This window comes from Petromyzon marinus, chromosome 8 (genome assembly GCF_048934315.1).
Source record: "Petromyzon marinus isolate PM22_M1 ecotype Great Lakes invasive population chromosome 8, UKy_Petmar_22M1.pri1.0, whole genome shotgun sequence".
In the NCBI taxonomy this organism is placed as follows: domain Eukaryota; kingdom Metazoa; phylum Chordata; class Hyperoartia; order Petromyzontiformes; family Petromyzontidae; genus Petromyzon; species Petromyzon marinus.
In genome coordinates, this window is record NC_133674.1 from 8,159,057 (window position 1) to 8,175,537 (window position 16,481).

The 16,481-nt window shown below is 47.9% G+C and overlaps 1 protein-coding gene and 1 long non-coding RNA gene across 5 annotated transcripts; one reads left to right on the forward strand and one right to left on the reverse strand.

Annotated features, from left to right (window-relative positions):
• Positions 1-207: 207 nt before the first annotated feature.
• On the reverse strand, positions 208-1,571 carry LOC142924104 (uncharacterized). The gene is made up of 2 exons (XR_012941257.1): positions 1,290-1,571; positions 208-569 (listed from the first exon to the last, which is right to left on the reverse strand). It is a non-coding gene; the product is annotated as an uncharacterized LOC142924104 (long non-coding RNA).
• Positions 1,565-16,298, forward strand: PRXL2A (peroxiredoxin like 2A). 4 transcript variants are annotated; one of them, XM_032949568.2, is made up of 6 exons: positions 1,565-1,679; positions 12,392-12,547; positions 12,970-13,061; positions 14,004-14,144; positions 14,610-14,774; positions 15,430-16,298. In XM_032949568.2, the coding sequence occupies exons 2-6, from the start codon at positions 12,397-12,399 to the stop codon at positions 15,535-15,537; spliced, it is 657 nt and encodes a 218-aa protein (XP_032805459.1). In that variant the 5' UTR covers positions 1,565-1,679; positions 12,392-12,396; the 3' UTR covers positions 15,538-16,298. The 4 variants fall into 4 exon arrangements, with proteins under 4 accessions (XP_032805459.1, XP_032805458.1, XP_032805460.1 ...); XM_032949567.2 differs by having other exon boundaries at positions 1,566-1,679; positions 12,387-12,547; XM_032949569.2 differs by lacking the exon at positions 1,565-1,679 and adding an exon at positions 8,413-8,532 and having other exon boundaries at positions 12,387-12,547.
• The last annotated feature ends 183 nt before the right edge of the window (positions 16,299-16,481 follow it).

Here is a 16,481-nt window from a genome sequence, read left to right on the forward strand (position 1 = left end):
TCACTGAAGTGGCGATGCTTTAGTGAATTGTGCCTGGAGCATACAATAACAAATCACACCGTTCCATTATTGAAGGGTTCATCTGTTACCCAATAGCTACTCTTAGTAACTGTACTCATGCCAATTTGGAAATTGCTCATCATAATTGTGTTTTAAACTTTGTTTTGATTCTCATCATCAGGCCTCGTGGTGTAAACAAGCGCAGTCTCCAGAATAAGAATATTTATTTATACTAGAGAAGAAATGCGATGAGCTACAAAGCTTTTTTTCATAAATGTCCAGTGGGTGGGGGCGGGTAAGAAAGTTACAACAAATTCAATACAATAAAGTAGGTAAAAAGCAAGTTTTTTTTCCATGCACACACTGTTATTTGCACTCAAAAGTAGAAAATACATTGTCTTGACCCCAGAATTAATGAAATGTTAAGTGATGAATACAAGTGGGTGGTTTCCTTTCGATGTGTTTACATTTCTTAATGCAAGCCACCAGCTTTTATATTTGTTACAGGCCCCAGGATCGGCGGGACGTTGCCCGGCTCTTTAAATCTTGAATTGTCACGCGAGACGAGTCTGTGGACACAAATTTCACCTCGTTGTGGCTTCGTAGATCCGAAAATATTAAGAAGCGTCAAATATTTGCAAGACTATAAACAGACAACAGGGCAAATGGAAAAAAGTGTGTAAAAAACGCCCCCACGATAGTCGTGCAAAGTACAAAAATGTAAACAAATCACCCAAACACATCCACAATACAAATTAAACCATTCCCCGTCCTACCAGGCAAAGCCCTCTGACGTATAAACGTATTATTACACACTTTCTATTTAACTCACTCTGTCTGTTCATGTTGTCGTTGTATCCTCAAATCTTGTAACTCAATTTTAACCCACTTCCCAATGTGGTATCGACTGTAAACTTGGCATACTTATGTCATACTGATGACAATACTATATTCTATCATTAAAAATAAAAAAAAATATTTTTTAACATTATTTTTTATATGTTATATTTCGGCTTGGCTCTAATTGTCCACGCTAAACTGACAAGCTTCGGGCCAGTTTCTAGAGTCGTGGAGTTCTTACATTACTAGCACGGTACATTTCATTAAAGCGTGTTTAATTTTTGTTAAAAAATATTACTTATTTTACAGAAGCGACCTGGACATCTGTGAAACAGATCTTCAACGCTCATCCGATTCCTCCGGTATAAATAAACATTCCGATGTATTAACGCCACCTCTCTGGCCTCTGCTTATGTGCTATGGAAACTTTTATGAAGAAGGGTCTTTACCCGAAACGTCTCTCCTGTCCATCAGTTTTTCCTCTCTCTCTCTCAGTTTGAAATCCGCATTGTTACCGACGAACGCGTCGGCCGCCTCTTCACATGCCCCTGTGGAGCCGCCGCCGCCAAATAAAACAACTTTGGTCACGCCTCACTCGCCCAACCCTGCCGTTGGCTGACGTTTCGGATACCTTACCCCCTGCGCAAGATGGCCCTCCGAATTGCACGCGGGGCGATGACGTCAGGCGAGAAACCCCCGCGGTGACGTCATAGGCGAGCAGCTGGAGGCCACGTGACAAGGGCGGGGCTTAACTCGGTTGAGCGGTGGCGCAGCGGTTAGTGCCGCTGCCCGGTCTCAGTTCGATTGAAGGGCCCGGGGCTCGGCACGCGTCCCAAGCGGTGAGTCATCATTTGTTACTCTTTGCGGAGGTAGGAAAAGTAAATAGATCGACGTTTCGATCGCCACACAATCAAGACGACTGCATTTCTGGACGTTCATCGGCAAATCGCGCGTGCTCCCCAACCCCCACCTCTCTCTCTCGACCATCGGAATGGGCTCCACTGCTGTCGCAGCTGGCAGCAATGAAAGTGGTTTAAAAGTCAAAAGTCTCCCTCTCTGCCTCGCGTTACGCCGTCTCGTAGTTCGATGTCAAACGAGGTCGTAAACACATCGCTTCCAAATTTGCTATTCGCCCGATTACTTAAGGCCCCGAAATGTGAAAGCTGCGTCCTCGATCGCCAAAAAAAGTTGTTGGGAATTCGTGGTTTGGTTTGCCACCGCTGACTTTAAGGCCCCCCCGCTCCGCTCCGCCCCGTGTCCTCTGGACGTGTTGCCGAGGTGTGCGTTCGCTTTTCGTGGTGGCGTCTTTCACAATTGATTGCGTTGTTTCGTTCACGCGTTATGAACGGAGCTTTCCCACCCCGGTGCCAAGCGCCGTTCTTCCAGCCTCGTCGACGTCGTCGCCGCGATGTGATACGGACATTTTAATGAGCCACGACGACGTTAGTCCCAGTGAAGTTAAATAAAGTCTCCTCCAGCCGTGGGCAAGTGTGGCTAGAGGTTGGCTCGTTCGTTGATAACCCTGCAGGTGTTACAATAGCACGCTTATACTGGTAGGAACGAAGTTGTAAACTGAGTGTACCAGCCTGCAATAGATTAATGTGTCCGTCCGTCCGTCCCCTTTCAATACTTTAACGAAGTGAAATCTCGTGCTGTTGGGTGTAAAATCAGCAATAGACAGCGCAGAGACTTGATATGTCTTATTGCACCCAACATTTGGAAGTAACAATGTCATAAAATTGCGCAAAATTCCAATGTTCCTACCAGCCCACCCTGCAGGGACCTGTTTATTAACATGTACTACTTTGTTGTTGCGTATGGCGTTGTGCTCAGGAGCTAAATGCCAATGCCGGCGATCTGCTGGCCACAACGAGAGTGCTTCAGAACAGACGAGAGTTTCGTGTTTGGTTTTGCATAACCACAATCGCACTGCAGTTGCGCGCTGTGCCTTCTTTGTCTGGAATGTTCCGTGTATAATGGAGCTGTACAGGTCGGCCTGTTGATGTTGTGATGCGATTGAATATTGTGCACGCCGTGGCTCCCACGTCTTATAGCCGAGAGAGTTAAAATACGCAATGTGTACTAAGATCGCTTGTAGACATATCGAGGCTTTAGAATACCATCGTTTTATCTGCACCCTAGTCCTGTTTATTGCAGTGGAGTATCCACGAACGAATAGCCTTCTTTGCTTTTTGGGTAAAAGGCAGCAGTGATACATTTTGTATTTGGATTTTGCTACCATTGAGATTCTCAGGAGGCTTAACGGCATTTATTGGTGTCGAGAGAGATGTCCTCTCATTGAACAAACACGCTGTGTCGATTGGTCTGAAAGCAGCAGCTATTGCCACCGTGGAGAAAATGAAATCAACATGAGCAACTCAAAGTGTCACAGTGCGCGAATGGAATCAATTACCCTCCAGACTGCGGAGCGGAAGTTGCAGAAGAGAAATACATTTTTTGGGGCAGAAAATGCAGACCGTGTTGTGTTAATATAGCCCGTCGGGGTTTTTGTTGCAGCGGTGTCTGTTGGTTGGCTGCTTTTAATACAGCCAAGGGGGATATCGCGTGCTATACGGGGGGCTCTTTGTTTATTGCAGATATCCCCTTTTAAGTGACCTTGGTTCGAGAATCGGTGTACGCATTATTTCGCCAAATCGAGTGTTTGTGTGCGCGCAGTCATTGTGGGGGAGCGGTAGCGCACCGGTTAGCGTGCTGCGAACTAGTGGCGATGATCTGAACTGGACATGGGCCTCCCGAGCTATGTCGACTCAGCCTCAAATGAGTACCTGGTGAGGCGTGTAAACATCGCCACTAGGGAAACAAAGGCGGCCGGGCGTGGTGTTGGCCACCCACCCCGTCGTGTGCCGCGCCGGCCTTGAGAGGTGCTCACTCACAGCACTTGCCCCAACAGTCTGTCCATGCTATCCGGGGTATCTTTGTTTTTTTTGCAGTCATTGGTGTTGAGGCTAAGAACACCAACTCAAAGTTGTTTTAATCACTGGTCTTAATTCGAGACAATGGCATTCATTGGTGCCAGCTCGCTACTCTGACCTCTGAGCCACTTGGCCAATTGGCCACCGCTGTGTTTCACTATTATGACACATTGAAAAGGGGAAGCAGCAGTCAATGCGGTTTGTGATGGTGTCTGGATATCAGAAGTTGAAAAGAAGTTAAACTTCCGCGCTTGGAAATGGGGCAAGTGGTAATAATAAGTAATACAAAAAAACACTTAAAAAAAACACGCTTTCATGAAATGTACCGTACTAGTAATGTAAGAACTCCACGACTCCAGGAAGTGGCCCCGAAGCTTTCCACAACGTAAGGAGACCGTGGGCCAATTACAGCCAACGTCAGTTGAGCGTGGACAATTAAGACCCAAGCCAAAACATAACATATAAAAAATGTTTAAAAATAAATATTTTTTATGATAGAATATAGTATTGTCATCAGTATGACACAAGCATACCAAGTTTGCAGTCGATAGCACATTGGGAAGTGGGTTAAAATTGAGTTAAAAGATTTGAGGAAACGACAACAACAACGACAGAGCGAGTTAATAAAAATCGTGTAGAAATATCAGTGGGTGGATCGCCATCGCCAACCGTGCACGAGTGGAAGGGAGTCTGCACACGAGTCATCCTGAGAAGGGACCTTCATTGTTTTGATCAACACGGACACTTGTGGGTCACGAACCACACTTGTTGACGACCAGCCTTTGTCTTCAGCACTTTGTCTAACAACAACAACAATCGCCATTCGCCACTAAGTGGCGGTGACGTCACCACGACGCTTGTGCCAGGCCATGTGCACCTTGAGGCCACGTGAAGTGTCGAACGTCCGCTGGCAGGAGGTCACGGGGCAGACCCAGGTGCCACGGGTCGACTGACTGTGATGACTGGCTGATGCACCACCTGTGCCCCCTACTGCTTTGCTTTAGCCACCCGGCGCTCCGCTCGTTGTTAGCGTCGCTCCTCCGCCCTCCGTTGTTGTTGGAGGGCGACTGTCTCCAACTGCCCAGTAGCGTCCTTCACGAGCCTCCACCACCTTATACGCTCTCTCCTTCCTCCCCTCTCTCTTGCCAATCTGCAACTTTTTGAGGGTTTTCTCCCCAATCCCCCTTGTTTCACGCCTTCCTTCCTCGCGCCCTTCTTTAATAATCTTCTCTGGTCGTGCCCCCCCCCCCCCTGTCCTTTGCATGACCCCCACACTTTAATCCTCAATCTTGTTTTATCGTGGAGAAATCCGATGAGCTATGAAGCTCTTTATCACAGATGTTCAGTAGGGCCGGGTCAGAAAGTTACAACAACAGACAGTACAACCACACACGATAGCAGTGCCAAGAATATGAAAGGTAAACAGATAACACAAAAATACGTATTTAAGTTCGAATTAAGTACAACAATTCCCAAGCTTGGGCAAGGGAGAGCAAAAGAACAGTAAAACCAGACCAAGACACAACATACACAGTCCCTCAATAAATTGCACATTAAAATTAAACTATCGATATATGGGTGAGAATGAAAGTTACAAATCACATCCAGCACTAATCTGCTTCAGGATATTTTTTGAAGGTTTACGATGTTAAGCGAGGAAACGGAGTTGTTCCAAAACGCCGGTTCTGCAAATTCACCAATTCCTCATCTAGTTCTTAGGATAGTTGAAAGTTAAAATCATGACGTGCTCCCGCATGAACTCTACATTCGTATGAGTGCTAACGCCATAACATCCAACCAGGCCGTACCTCTAACCCTACTTTGACCAAACACCAGCCGTAATTCAAACCAGACCAGACAAACAGGAGCCCTACACCAACCCAAACAACACCATCCAATTAGACTCCAGACCTTTCCATTACTATAACCACACAATCCAACCAGGCACTAACCCAGGGGTCGGGAACCTTTTTGGCTGAGAGAGCCATGAAAGCCACATTTTAAAATAAATTTCCGTGAGAGCCATATAATACATTTTTAACACTGAATACAACTAAATGCGTGTATTTTTAACTAAGACCACCAATTTTAGAATATAAGTCTCTGAATGTATCCTTTTTTAATAACGTTCTACCAACAACCAATAATAAATAAAATACTTCTTACCATTAATGCGACTTCTGGTGCTGCATGGTTTTGCTGATGGCTTTGTAGTCTAGTTGATACTAGCTTGCACTCTGGACAGTAGCTCTTGGCGCATGCCTTCTTTCTGCTGTCCCCCGCTGGATATTTCGATGCAAATGTAGCATGGCGTGTGTCAAAGTGCTGCTTTATATTTGACCATTTAATCGATGAAATTTTATCATTGCATATTAGACGCACCGCAGAACCTGCTCTCTCTCACAAAGGCGAATTCTTCTGTCCATTCGTGCTGAAATGTGCGGTACTCCTCATCTTTTTTTTTTACTTTTCGCCATCTTCTTCATCAAAAGGGTTTGCTCTGCATAAATTAGCTCGCTGACTATTTTATTAAAAGGACGGAAGTTTACTTCTTAACCTCACAACGACCTGTAGGCTATCGAATTATCCAATAAAAATAGAGTTTTGGTGTCGGACAGCTGGGATTGGCTCCAGACACCTGCAACCCTGAGCAGGAGCGGTAGAAAATGGATGGATGGATTAAAATGCATGAGAATGTTTTATATTTTAAACGTTATTTTTAACACTGTGATGTCTGTAATGTTTTACTTTAATGTCAGCGGAATTATTCATTACTTATCATGTTAAGAAATGTCAGCAAAGATTTATTTGCGAGCCAGATGCAGTCATCAAAAGAGCCACATCTGGCTCGCGGGCCATAGCTTGCCGACCCCTGCACTAACCCTTGCCATTACTATAACCACACCATCCAACCAGGCTCCAGCCCTTTCCATTACGACAACCACACCATCCAACCAGGCTCCAGCCCTTGCCATTACTATAACCACACCATCCAACCAGGCACTAACCCTTGCCATTACGACAACCACACCATCCAGCCAGGCTCCAGCCCTTGCCATTACTATAACCACACTATCCAACCAGGCACTAACCCTTTCCATTACTATAACCACACCATCCAGCCAGGCTCCAGTCCTTGCCATTACTATAACCACACCATCCAACCAGGCTCCAGCCCTTGCCATTACTATAACCACACTATCCAACCAGGCACTAACCCTTTCCATTACTATAACCACACCATCCAACCAGGCTCCAGCCCTTGCCATTACTATAACCACACCATCCAACCAGGCACTAACCCTTGCCATTACTATAACCACACCATCCAACCAGGCCCCAGCCCTTGCCATTACTATAACCACACCATCCAACCAGGCTCCAGCCCTTGCCATTACGACAACCACACCATCCAGCCAGGCCCCAGCCCTTGCCATTACTATAACCACACCATCCAACCAGGCTCCAGCCCTTGCCATTACTATAACCACACCATCCAACCAGGCACTAACCCTTGCCATTACTATAACCACACCATCCAACCAGGCTCCAGCCCTTGCCATTACTATAACCACACCATCCAACCAGGCTCCAGCCCTTTCCATTACTATAACCACACCATCCAACCAGGCACCAGCCCTTGCCATTACTATAACCACACCATCCAACCAGGCACTAACCCTTTACATTACTATAACCACACCATCCAGCCAGGCTCCAGCCCTTGCCATTACTATAACCACACCATCCAACCAGGCCCCAGCCCTTGCCATTACTATAACCACACCATCCAACCAGGCTCCAGCCCTTGCCATTACTATAACCACACCATCCAACCAGGCTCCAGCCCTTGCCATTACTATAACCACACCATCCAACCAGGCTCCAGCCCTTGCCATTACTATAACCACACTATCCAACCAGGCACTAACCCTTTCCATTACTATAACCACACCATCCAACCAGGCTCCAGCCCTTGCCATTACTATAACCACACCATCCAACCAGGCACTAACCCTTGCCATTACTATAACCACACCATCCAACCAGGCTCCAGCCCTTGCCATTACGACAACCACACCATCCAGCCAGGCCCCAGCCCTTGCCATTACTATAACCACACCATCCAACCAGGCTCCAGCCCTTGCCATTACTATAACCACACCATCCAACCAGGCACTAACCCTTGCCATTACTATAACCACACCATCCAACCAGGCTCCAGCCCTTGCCATTACTATAACCACACCATCCAACCAGGCTCCAGCCCTTTCCATTACTATAACCACACCATCCAACCAGGCACCAGCCCTTGCCATTACTATAACCACACCATCCAACCAGGCACTAACCCTTGCCATTACTATAACCACACCATCCAACCAGGCACCAGCCCTTGCCATTACGACAACCACACCATCCAACCAGGCACTAACCCTTGCCATCACTATAACCACACCATCCAACCAGGCTACAGCTCTTTGCCCTACCCACTTTTTTTTGGTTCGCTTTTCACTTTTGCCGTTGACAGCGCCGTCGTAGTGGTCTGATCGTGAGGCTCCGCATTTGGAGAATTTGGCTGCAGCGAATGGGGCAGTCGCATCAGTTCATGGGTGGGGAGTGACTCTGGGGTCAGATTGGGGGGACAAAGTCTCGAGAGATCAGTCTGTTGTGTCAGATTCCAGTGAAGGTTCGGCTACACGCCGTTGGCGCAAAGAGAGGCGTGCGGGTGAATTACAGCGCAGAGTTTCGTTGGCAGGTGAGTTTACACGCGCGCTTTACAGGTGTGTGGCAAATATTAGTTACGCTTGTCTTAGTGACAGGTCTTGCATTTACATTAATTTAGGATAATGGCCCATTAGAGGATAGCTTTGTGCCTTTAGCACTACAGCCGAAGCCAGTGCTGCTCTATTTTGTTCTAAATGGTAACTGTATGGATAGAGAGGCATTTTATAGTTACATTTATTTTAATGGTCATTAGACTTACCTCGCCTAGGTCGACTCGGCCTCAAACGAGTAACTGGCGTGGTGTGAACATCGCCACTGGGGAGACAAAGGCGGCCGGGCGTGGTGAATCAAAGTCCCGTGCGAAGCCGGGTAGTAAAGCTAGTCCTACATACAAGAGTCAGTCTATGGGGGGGGGGGGGGATAGGACATCAGTGGAGGCGATCTTGGGAAAGCATGGACGATGAGCAATAGATAACCTCCACCAGAACTTTACATTGACACTATAGGTATTAGACAAGTTACATTGGTAAAACGATTAAAGGTTTTTTTTTCCATTCGGTAAGGCGAGCAACAATTAAAGTTAAAGTATTAATTGTAATAAAAAAAACTCCGACGAGGGCCTATTGGGAAAATGTTACATGTTAAAATCACAAGTCGAGTTTATTTAGTTGTGAAATCATGTTCTTGTAAATATATCAGCTGAAGGACACTGCGAATTGCTTTAAAGAATACTGTATGTAACCCACTGTCTCAGTATAAAATCAAATAACCAGTGTAAACTAAAGCCAACAGCTTTTAAAATAAGGTGAATATTCGCTTGAAATGGTAACTTATTGTACGGCATTGCCCATTAAGAGATATTTGTTTGCATTTGCTCGGAAGAGCACATTGCCTCCACATTAGAGGGCGGGGCCCATCACCCTGAACTACAATATCACCCGGAAAGCGTGTCCGTAATGTTGTTTGCGAAAAAAAAAGAATGGAGTTTATAAATAAGCGTGTGGGCCATAGTAGGGCGACACAAACCCCACACCCCACGGCCTCCATCCTTGACCTTGACCAACCCCCCCCCAACTCCTCCTCCAGCACCGTGTCCGAAAGTAACCCACGCCCCAACCCTCACACAACGATGTGTGACGAGGGGGGCGTTTGAGAAATGTGACGTCACATCAAAATACGCAACTTTAAATAAATATACACAACACGTTCTACTTAATTAAATAGACTTTTTAATAAATCTCTTCTACAACATCAGAGTGCAGCGGCACATTAAATACACACTCCAATGACAATAGTTTAAAGAGATTTGAAGCATGTTTTATTTTGGGGGGGGTGGGGGGCAGAGCTTTGTGACGTCATATTTGAGGGGGGGTCTGACTTTTTGTGACGCCGTGTGACGAGGGGGGGGGGGTAAAAAATCGTCCAAAATCACGTGACGTCATTTATGGACGGCCCCTAACTGCTGTGGTGTGTGAACATCGCCACTGGGGAGACAAAGGCGGCCGGGCGTGGTGAATCCATGTCCCGGGCGAAGCCGGGTAGTAAAGCTAGTCTCTATATAAAAGGGAAATTTGTGATTGTGTGTCTGTTCAAAAATTTTAGCGTACTTCCCGACATGCAACAAACTTGAAATTTGCCATGTGGGTACTTTCCAGACTGTACACTATGCAAAAAGTATAAAAATAGACTTTTGGTTTTGGGGGGGGGGGGGGGGCGCAATAATGCATAGATTTTGCACGGCAAGTGAGCTGTGACGTCACATCTGTGATGTCACATCTGTGATGTCACCCGCATGCGGCAGCGTCACGCAGCGTGCCTGCTGACGTCACGCATCCCCCCCCCCCCAACTCTCCGCGTAGGCCGTGCATTATTCCAAGTCTCGGGCGATCGGATCATTGGGGGGGGGGGCACATGCCACCCCCCCCCCCCCCTACTGGCTCCACCAGTGGTGTGTGTGTGTCAATGAAATGCCATCTTTCTTCGTGAGCTTTTCTTCATTCGGATGTTTGCTCAGTTCCTGAATGATCGGAGCCATTTCCAGAAGATCCATGCAGTTGCTAGGATAACAGTCTGTACAAAGGTCAAACTCCGTGCCATGCTGCATTATGCAAACTGCTTCTCTACCCCAGATTACAGGCGTTGTGCAACCGTGCCAGGAACCATTTAACTGCTTCAGCCACCAGGAGTGGGTAATCCAAAGAGCCGTCGGGCTTAATCGGCCTGAAATAACTGCCGTCGAGAATTCTGACCCCCTCCCCCCCCCAAAACCATCTCACGAGCCTCGAAACCTCTTTTTCGGGAGGCTCCTGCATTTGGCATGTTTGGCCGATAATTAATTCCTCGCGAAGTAGCATTTCACGTGTGGAAGGAAACTCGGGTTGAAGTAGAAAACTAGCATGAAGGCATAACAGCTCAAATGGTATGCAGAACCAGGTCAGGGACCCACTCGATGTACAGTCGTGTTCTCCGATAACGGTCTAGTAGTTGCGTTCCTGAAGAACACCGCGTTATGGAAAAATCGCGTCATTATGAGTAATATACAGTAAAACCTTGGATTGCGAGTAACTTTGTCTGCGAGTGTTTTGCAAAACGAGCAACATTTTAAAATAAATATTAATTTGATAAACGAGCGAGGGTCTTGCAATACGAGTAGTACCGTGTACGCTTTGTCTGCCGAGCGTCACGTGATCACAACTGATATACGAGTGCTTTGATATACGAGTGCTTTGGATTGCAAACACGTTTACCGGAACGAATTATGCTCGCAATCCAAGGTTTTACTGTATAACATAGGGGGTTAAAGCACAGTCCGCGATGGCACGTGAGATGCGTACGTAGGCTGAGCAAAGATTTAAGGCGCAGTGGGTAGCATCTAGAAACATCCAGCAGCATCCCACCGCCTTGTGTGATGATGCTACGCCGAGGCAGCCGCACAACCGCCGCCTATTCCTGCTCGCGTTGCGACGTGGTTCTGTGCACTCGATCGCGTTCTATCCAATTCGCATCCGCGTTGCAAAACAAAACAAAAAAACCGCGTTGTATCCAATTCGCGTCGTTGCGAAAACTCCACGGCGTTCCAGGAGGACGGACTGTACTTCCACCTCCTGGCCACCTCGCAGTCCAGGGGCTGGCCTGGGCCCTGCTGCATGGACTGAAATGGATCCCATCCCCGTCCGCCTTCCCCCTCCCTCCCCGTCTCTGTAGCCTGGCGCTGGGTCGCTTTGGCCTCGGTGCAGTTGCACCGCCTGCACTCTCGATAGCCATCCACACCGATCGTTTTCTTGAAAGGGCTGGCTGGATTACAGGGCGTTTTAATTCGCGTTACGAGAGCTGAACCGTTCGACTATTTAAGCTAATTAATTATAAGACCTGTCATCAGTTTGAATACTCGGCTAATCGGATCACACGGACATGGTTGAGAGAAAAAAACGTCCGACCTCTGTCCCCACTTGTGTGCGCGAGCGGTGGTGTAGCGGTACGAACCCGGCGACCCGAGTTAGATTCCCGCACACGGCCAACACCAGTGACGATTATCTGAACCGGTCCTGGGCTTCCCCTAGGTCGACTCAGCCTCAAATGAGTACCTGATGTAATGTGTAAATATTGAAAAATAGCGTTATATCTCATCGGATTCCTCCAGTCTATCTCCCAAGTTTGTGCATGCCTTATCACATTGTCTTCGAGCAGGTATGTTCCCTTGTTGCCTTTATCATCGTAATGTGTAAAATTTGCCACTGGGGAGACAAATACGATCGGGCGAGGTGCTGGCCACCCACCCCCTCGTGTGCCGTGGCCGGCCTTAATAGGTGCTCGCTAACAGCACTTGCCCCAACAGTCTCTGATGGCTATACGGGATGGGGGGTGGATCTTTGTCTTTGCTCCCAGGGCAGACGTGATGGGGTGCTCCCTGGTGGTGCTGTCGCTGGGCGGAGTGGGGGCAGTCTTGGCCAGCCTGATCCTCGCCAACACAGACTGGCTGCTTCCGCAGGCCGAGCCGGCAAAACTGGCCTACCTGGCAGATGCGCCGCTCAGCTCGCTCGATGGAGGTAAGTCAATCCGCTGGCAACAACGAACCAAGCAACAGATACTGACAGCATTCGGTCCACTCGCTCACTCACCCACCTATCACTCAATTATCCACTCGCCGTTTCACTCCATCGCCTACTGGGTCACCAACTCCATCATCTACCCACCCTTTCAGTCACCTACTTAATCACCCAGTCACTTACTCGCTCACGCACCGACTCATTTCAGTCACCCGATTCAATCTTTCACTAAACATTTAAACATTTTAATTCTCTCGTCTGCTAAATCACCCAGTCAAGCCTTCACATCCACTAACTCACTGACCAATTCAATACACACATATATTGCTTTAAGCACACGCCTGCGTGTGCATTAACCGCTCGCTGCCTGTTGCATGTTTTTTGTGGGCGACTTCATGCCCGTGCGGACACACCACGTGCAGAGTCACGCAAGTTCCGTGCGGGGGAGCTGTGGCGGGATAGAGGTGCGGTGGTCATGGCCGTGCGGCGTCCCGGATGATTTTTGTGCAGAGAGGTACACGCCACAAGTGCACGTCATTGTCACCCCCTCGAGCGTGGGTGCCGGGACAATGTTATTTCACAAGAGACGTGTAACGAACCATTGAGCCCCTATGCCTAAATGAAAACTTGCATCAAATTAGGGGCCGTGGCATGGCCCAGCGGGTCGCATGTTCACCATTTGGCGCGGATGTTCGTAAATTTTAATTTCAGTGGCCGCCCTGATTATTACTGCGGGTGTAATAACCACGTTAATACGCCGCGCTCTCCGCTTCACAGTGTACGCTAAAGATTCGCGCGTGGAAAAACCAACAGCACTTTAGATTTTCCATGCCCTGTAATGGCCTATGACCCAATCATCCCGAAGTTAAGCGAGAGTTAAGCCTGGTAGTAATTGGTTGGAAGACTGCCTGGGAATGCCAACACGAACACTTTTGTTGACGCCCCACAGCTTGAGCTGCGAAGCAGCTAGATTACATAGAAACGGATTCTTCAATCCATCCGTGTGGAATTTCTCGTGTGCAAGGATGTTGCCAGCGCGTGCGCGCATTTTCCACGGGCACTCCGGTTTCCTGCCACATGCCACTCACAAATTGTCCTCACATCCCAATGTCGGACAGCCCTGAAAAATCCCATTTTTGAAACGCAGTGAAGCTTTACTGGCTGAATAGAGGATTATTCACATTCAAATAATTGCGAGTTAAGTTATGACCCCTGAGGTTACCACATTTCATCTAAGCACAGAGGGGGTAAATTACTACAAACCCTCAGGCAAGCAAAAGGCTCAGTCGCAGTCATGCATGGCGAGTGGCCAATAGATTTGGTTCGGCGCCGAATGATGTGCGAAGTGAGCTGTGTTTGCATGTTGAACTTCTGTCGCACCGTACATAGCCAACCGTGCCGCTAGGAGGAAGGATGGTGAGTGGTACGTGCCGTGTGCGGCGTCTGTGCTGTGCAGGAGGCGAGCCTCCTCTCTGCACTGTCCCCGTTCCTCTCGGAGCACGACGTGCCACTGGCGGCTGTGGTGCACGAGAACGTGGGAACCGAGATCAAGGACTTCCAGCCATTCTTCCAGGGCCAGGTCTACCTCGACCAGGAGGTTTGGCAGTGATGGGGGCGGATAGAGTTTTGAGTCATGCTCGGAAAACATAAAAGGAACAGCCTTGCAAATGCTTACCCATGCCACTGCTGGCAGGAGGGCCTCCACTAGGAGGGAGGACTGCAGCCTCTCTACGGGGTAGTTTGGCCTACTCTTCCATGTTGGCCTGACATCATGGAAGTGCTCAGAGCATCCATACTTTTCTCCCTCCACATGGAACCTGCCCATCGACCGTGGTGAACCCATTTATACTGCTGGGGGGACAGAGGTGGCGGGAGGAGGTTATTTACCTTTCACCATTGTTTTAACTGCAACGCTGGGAGGATCAATCAAACCAATCACTTCTTTATTGCAAGTGCAGAGCGGTAGCATCCTGTTATTTAGATACCATTTCAAGTGCAATTCGATTAAATATAATTTAGCCAATGCCCATCTGTAACACTTACCCTGTATTATTTCTCGCAGCGGAGGTTCTATGGACCCAAGGAACGCTGGATGTTCTGGCTGGGCTTCGTGCGCCTGAGCGTGTGGCGTAACTTCATGCGCGCGAGGGAGGGCGGCTTCCAGGGGAACATGCTGGGCGAGGGGCGCATCCTGGGTGGAGTCTACGTCATTGGTGCTGGAGACCAGGTGAGCTCAGGCTGTGTAGTTTTGTGAATCATAGCGATGTGATCTATTTATTCAGAAGAGCATACATATCTAAGACGCTTTGCTTTTAAGAAGAAACTACATTGAAGTTGGGAGTTTTTAAAATTCAGTGTCACCTGTGTTGTAGCTCCAATAATCCACCAACCCTTGCCTCTAAGGCGCTGCATTGAAGTCCTGCGGCCACTCCACTCGTGCTCAGGGGGAGTGACCCGAAGCCATGCTTTTTGTCTGATTGTCGGCGACAAGCAGCAATGGTCTCCACCTACGTGTAGTCGGCGAGACTCGGCAGTGTCAGCATTGCCAAAAAGATTGACAACTCACGTGGTATTGAGATAAGCCTGCAACAATCAAATTAGAGCGATCAGTATATGCATTATCAGCTTGTCTTTTCACGTCTGGATAAAGGCCTTCCCACACTGTCGTGCTATTATCCATCTTCTGCACATGAAACTGCTGTAACTACTCTTATGTCGATGCCATTCCATCGCCAGTCTTGTCCACGACGCATTAGACATTTTAAAGTAAAATAAAAGTTCTATGTTCCAAGATGCAAATGTAATTCAAGATTCTTTCTGCCACTGTGCATTTTTGTTTCCTGCTCCTTCCCTTCCACCATTGCTCACCCCCTCCCCCTTAGGGTGTGTTGCTGGATCATAAGGAGCGTCAGTTTGGAGACATTGTCAACAAGACGGCTGTGATGGATGCGGTGCGCAAAATCCAGCCCATCCTCAAAAAATTAAAATAACTACAAATATACGGGCGTTAACGGGCGCATCCTCCAAATCACCAGCTGAACTGATCTAGAAGTCCATTCGCACCAATGCAATTTTCATACACTGGCAGCATTTCTGGTATTCAACACGCTGTTTCCGGAGGCCATCGACTGGTTCAATATCTCAGCATGAATATAAACACGTTGTTAACAAACTGTCCACTATGTAAGGATACTGCAATTATAAATCTGCCAATAATGTAATTTGCACCCCAATACTGGATCGTTTTGCAATGCTGTACTCTCGTGCACCATACATGCTTTTTGTATAAGCAATGTGGGTCTAAAATGTTTACCCAGCTATTGTAATTAATTTAATTATCTAATGCCAAGTTAGTATTAACTGAACGTCAGGGATTTTTCCCGTGCAGGCAGAACGTGTACACTCTGCAGACCTGAAATTCGCTATGGTACCAACAGCAGCTCCGCAAGACCGTGTGCTCCTGTATCAATGACGCCTAAACCGTAAAGGGTTAATTATCGCTGGGGTTTGGACTGACTTCAACAGGGGCCCACCCTTGGGGAGGGCAAGGTGGCATCATTGTGGTTTCTCAGGTGTCCATGCACACCAAAGCCTGCTTGTGTTCGCTACGTTCCCTTGGTACCTTTGCCTTGTCTTGTGTGTCAATGACGAGCTGTGCCCTAAATTTACAGGACCGGTTCTGAGTATTAGCAGAAGATGGGGGAAGGCAGAGGGAGGTGCCTGCAATGTGAATAAATGAGCATTAACACTGCCTATTGTGGCTGCCTGGTCATTACACGTGTGCACATTAAATAATGCTAAACGGACAGTGTAGTTGCCAGAAGTTAACACTTCAATATAGAATCTGTTCCATCAGGGACTGACATCTTGGTGTGGACTTGTGCCATTTGCCCAAGCAGAGCAAATTGCTGCACAGCAGATGTAATGTTACCTG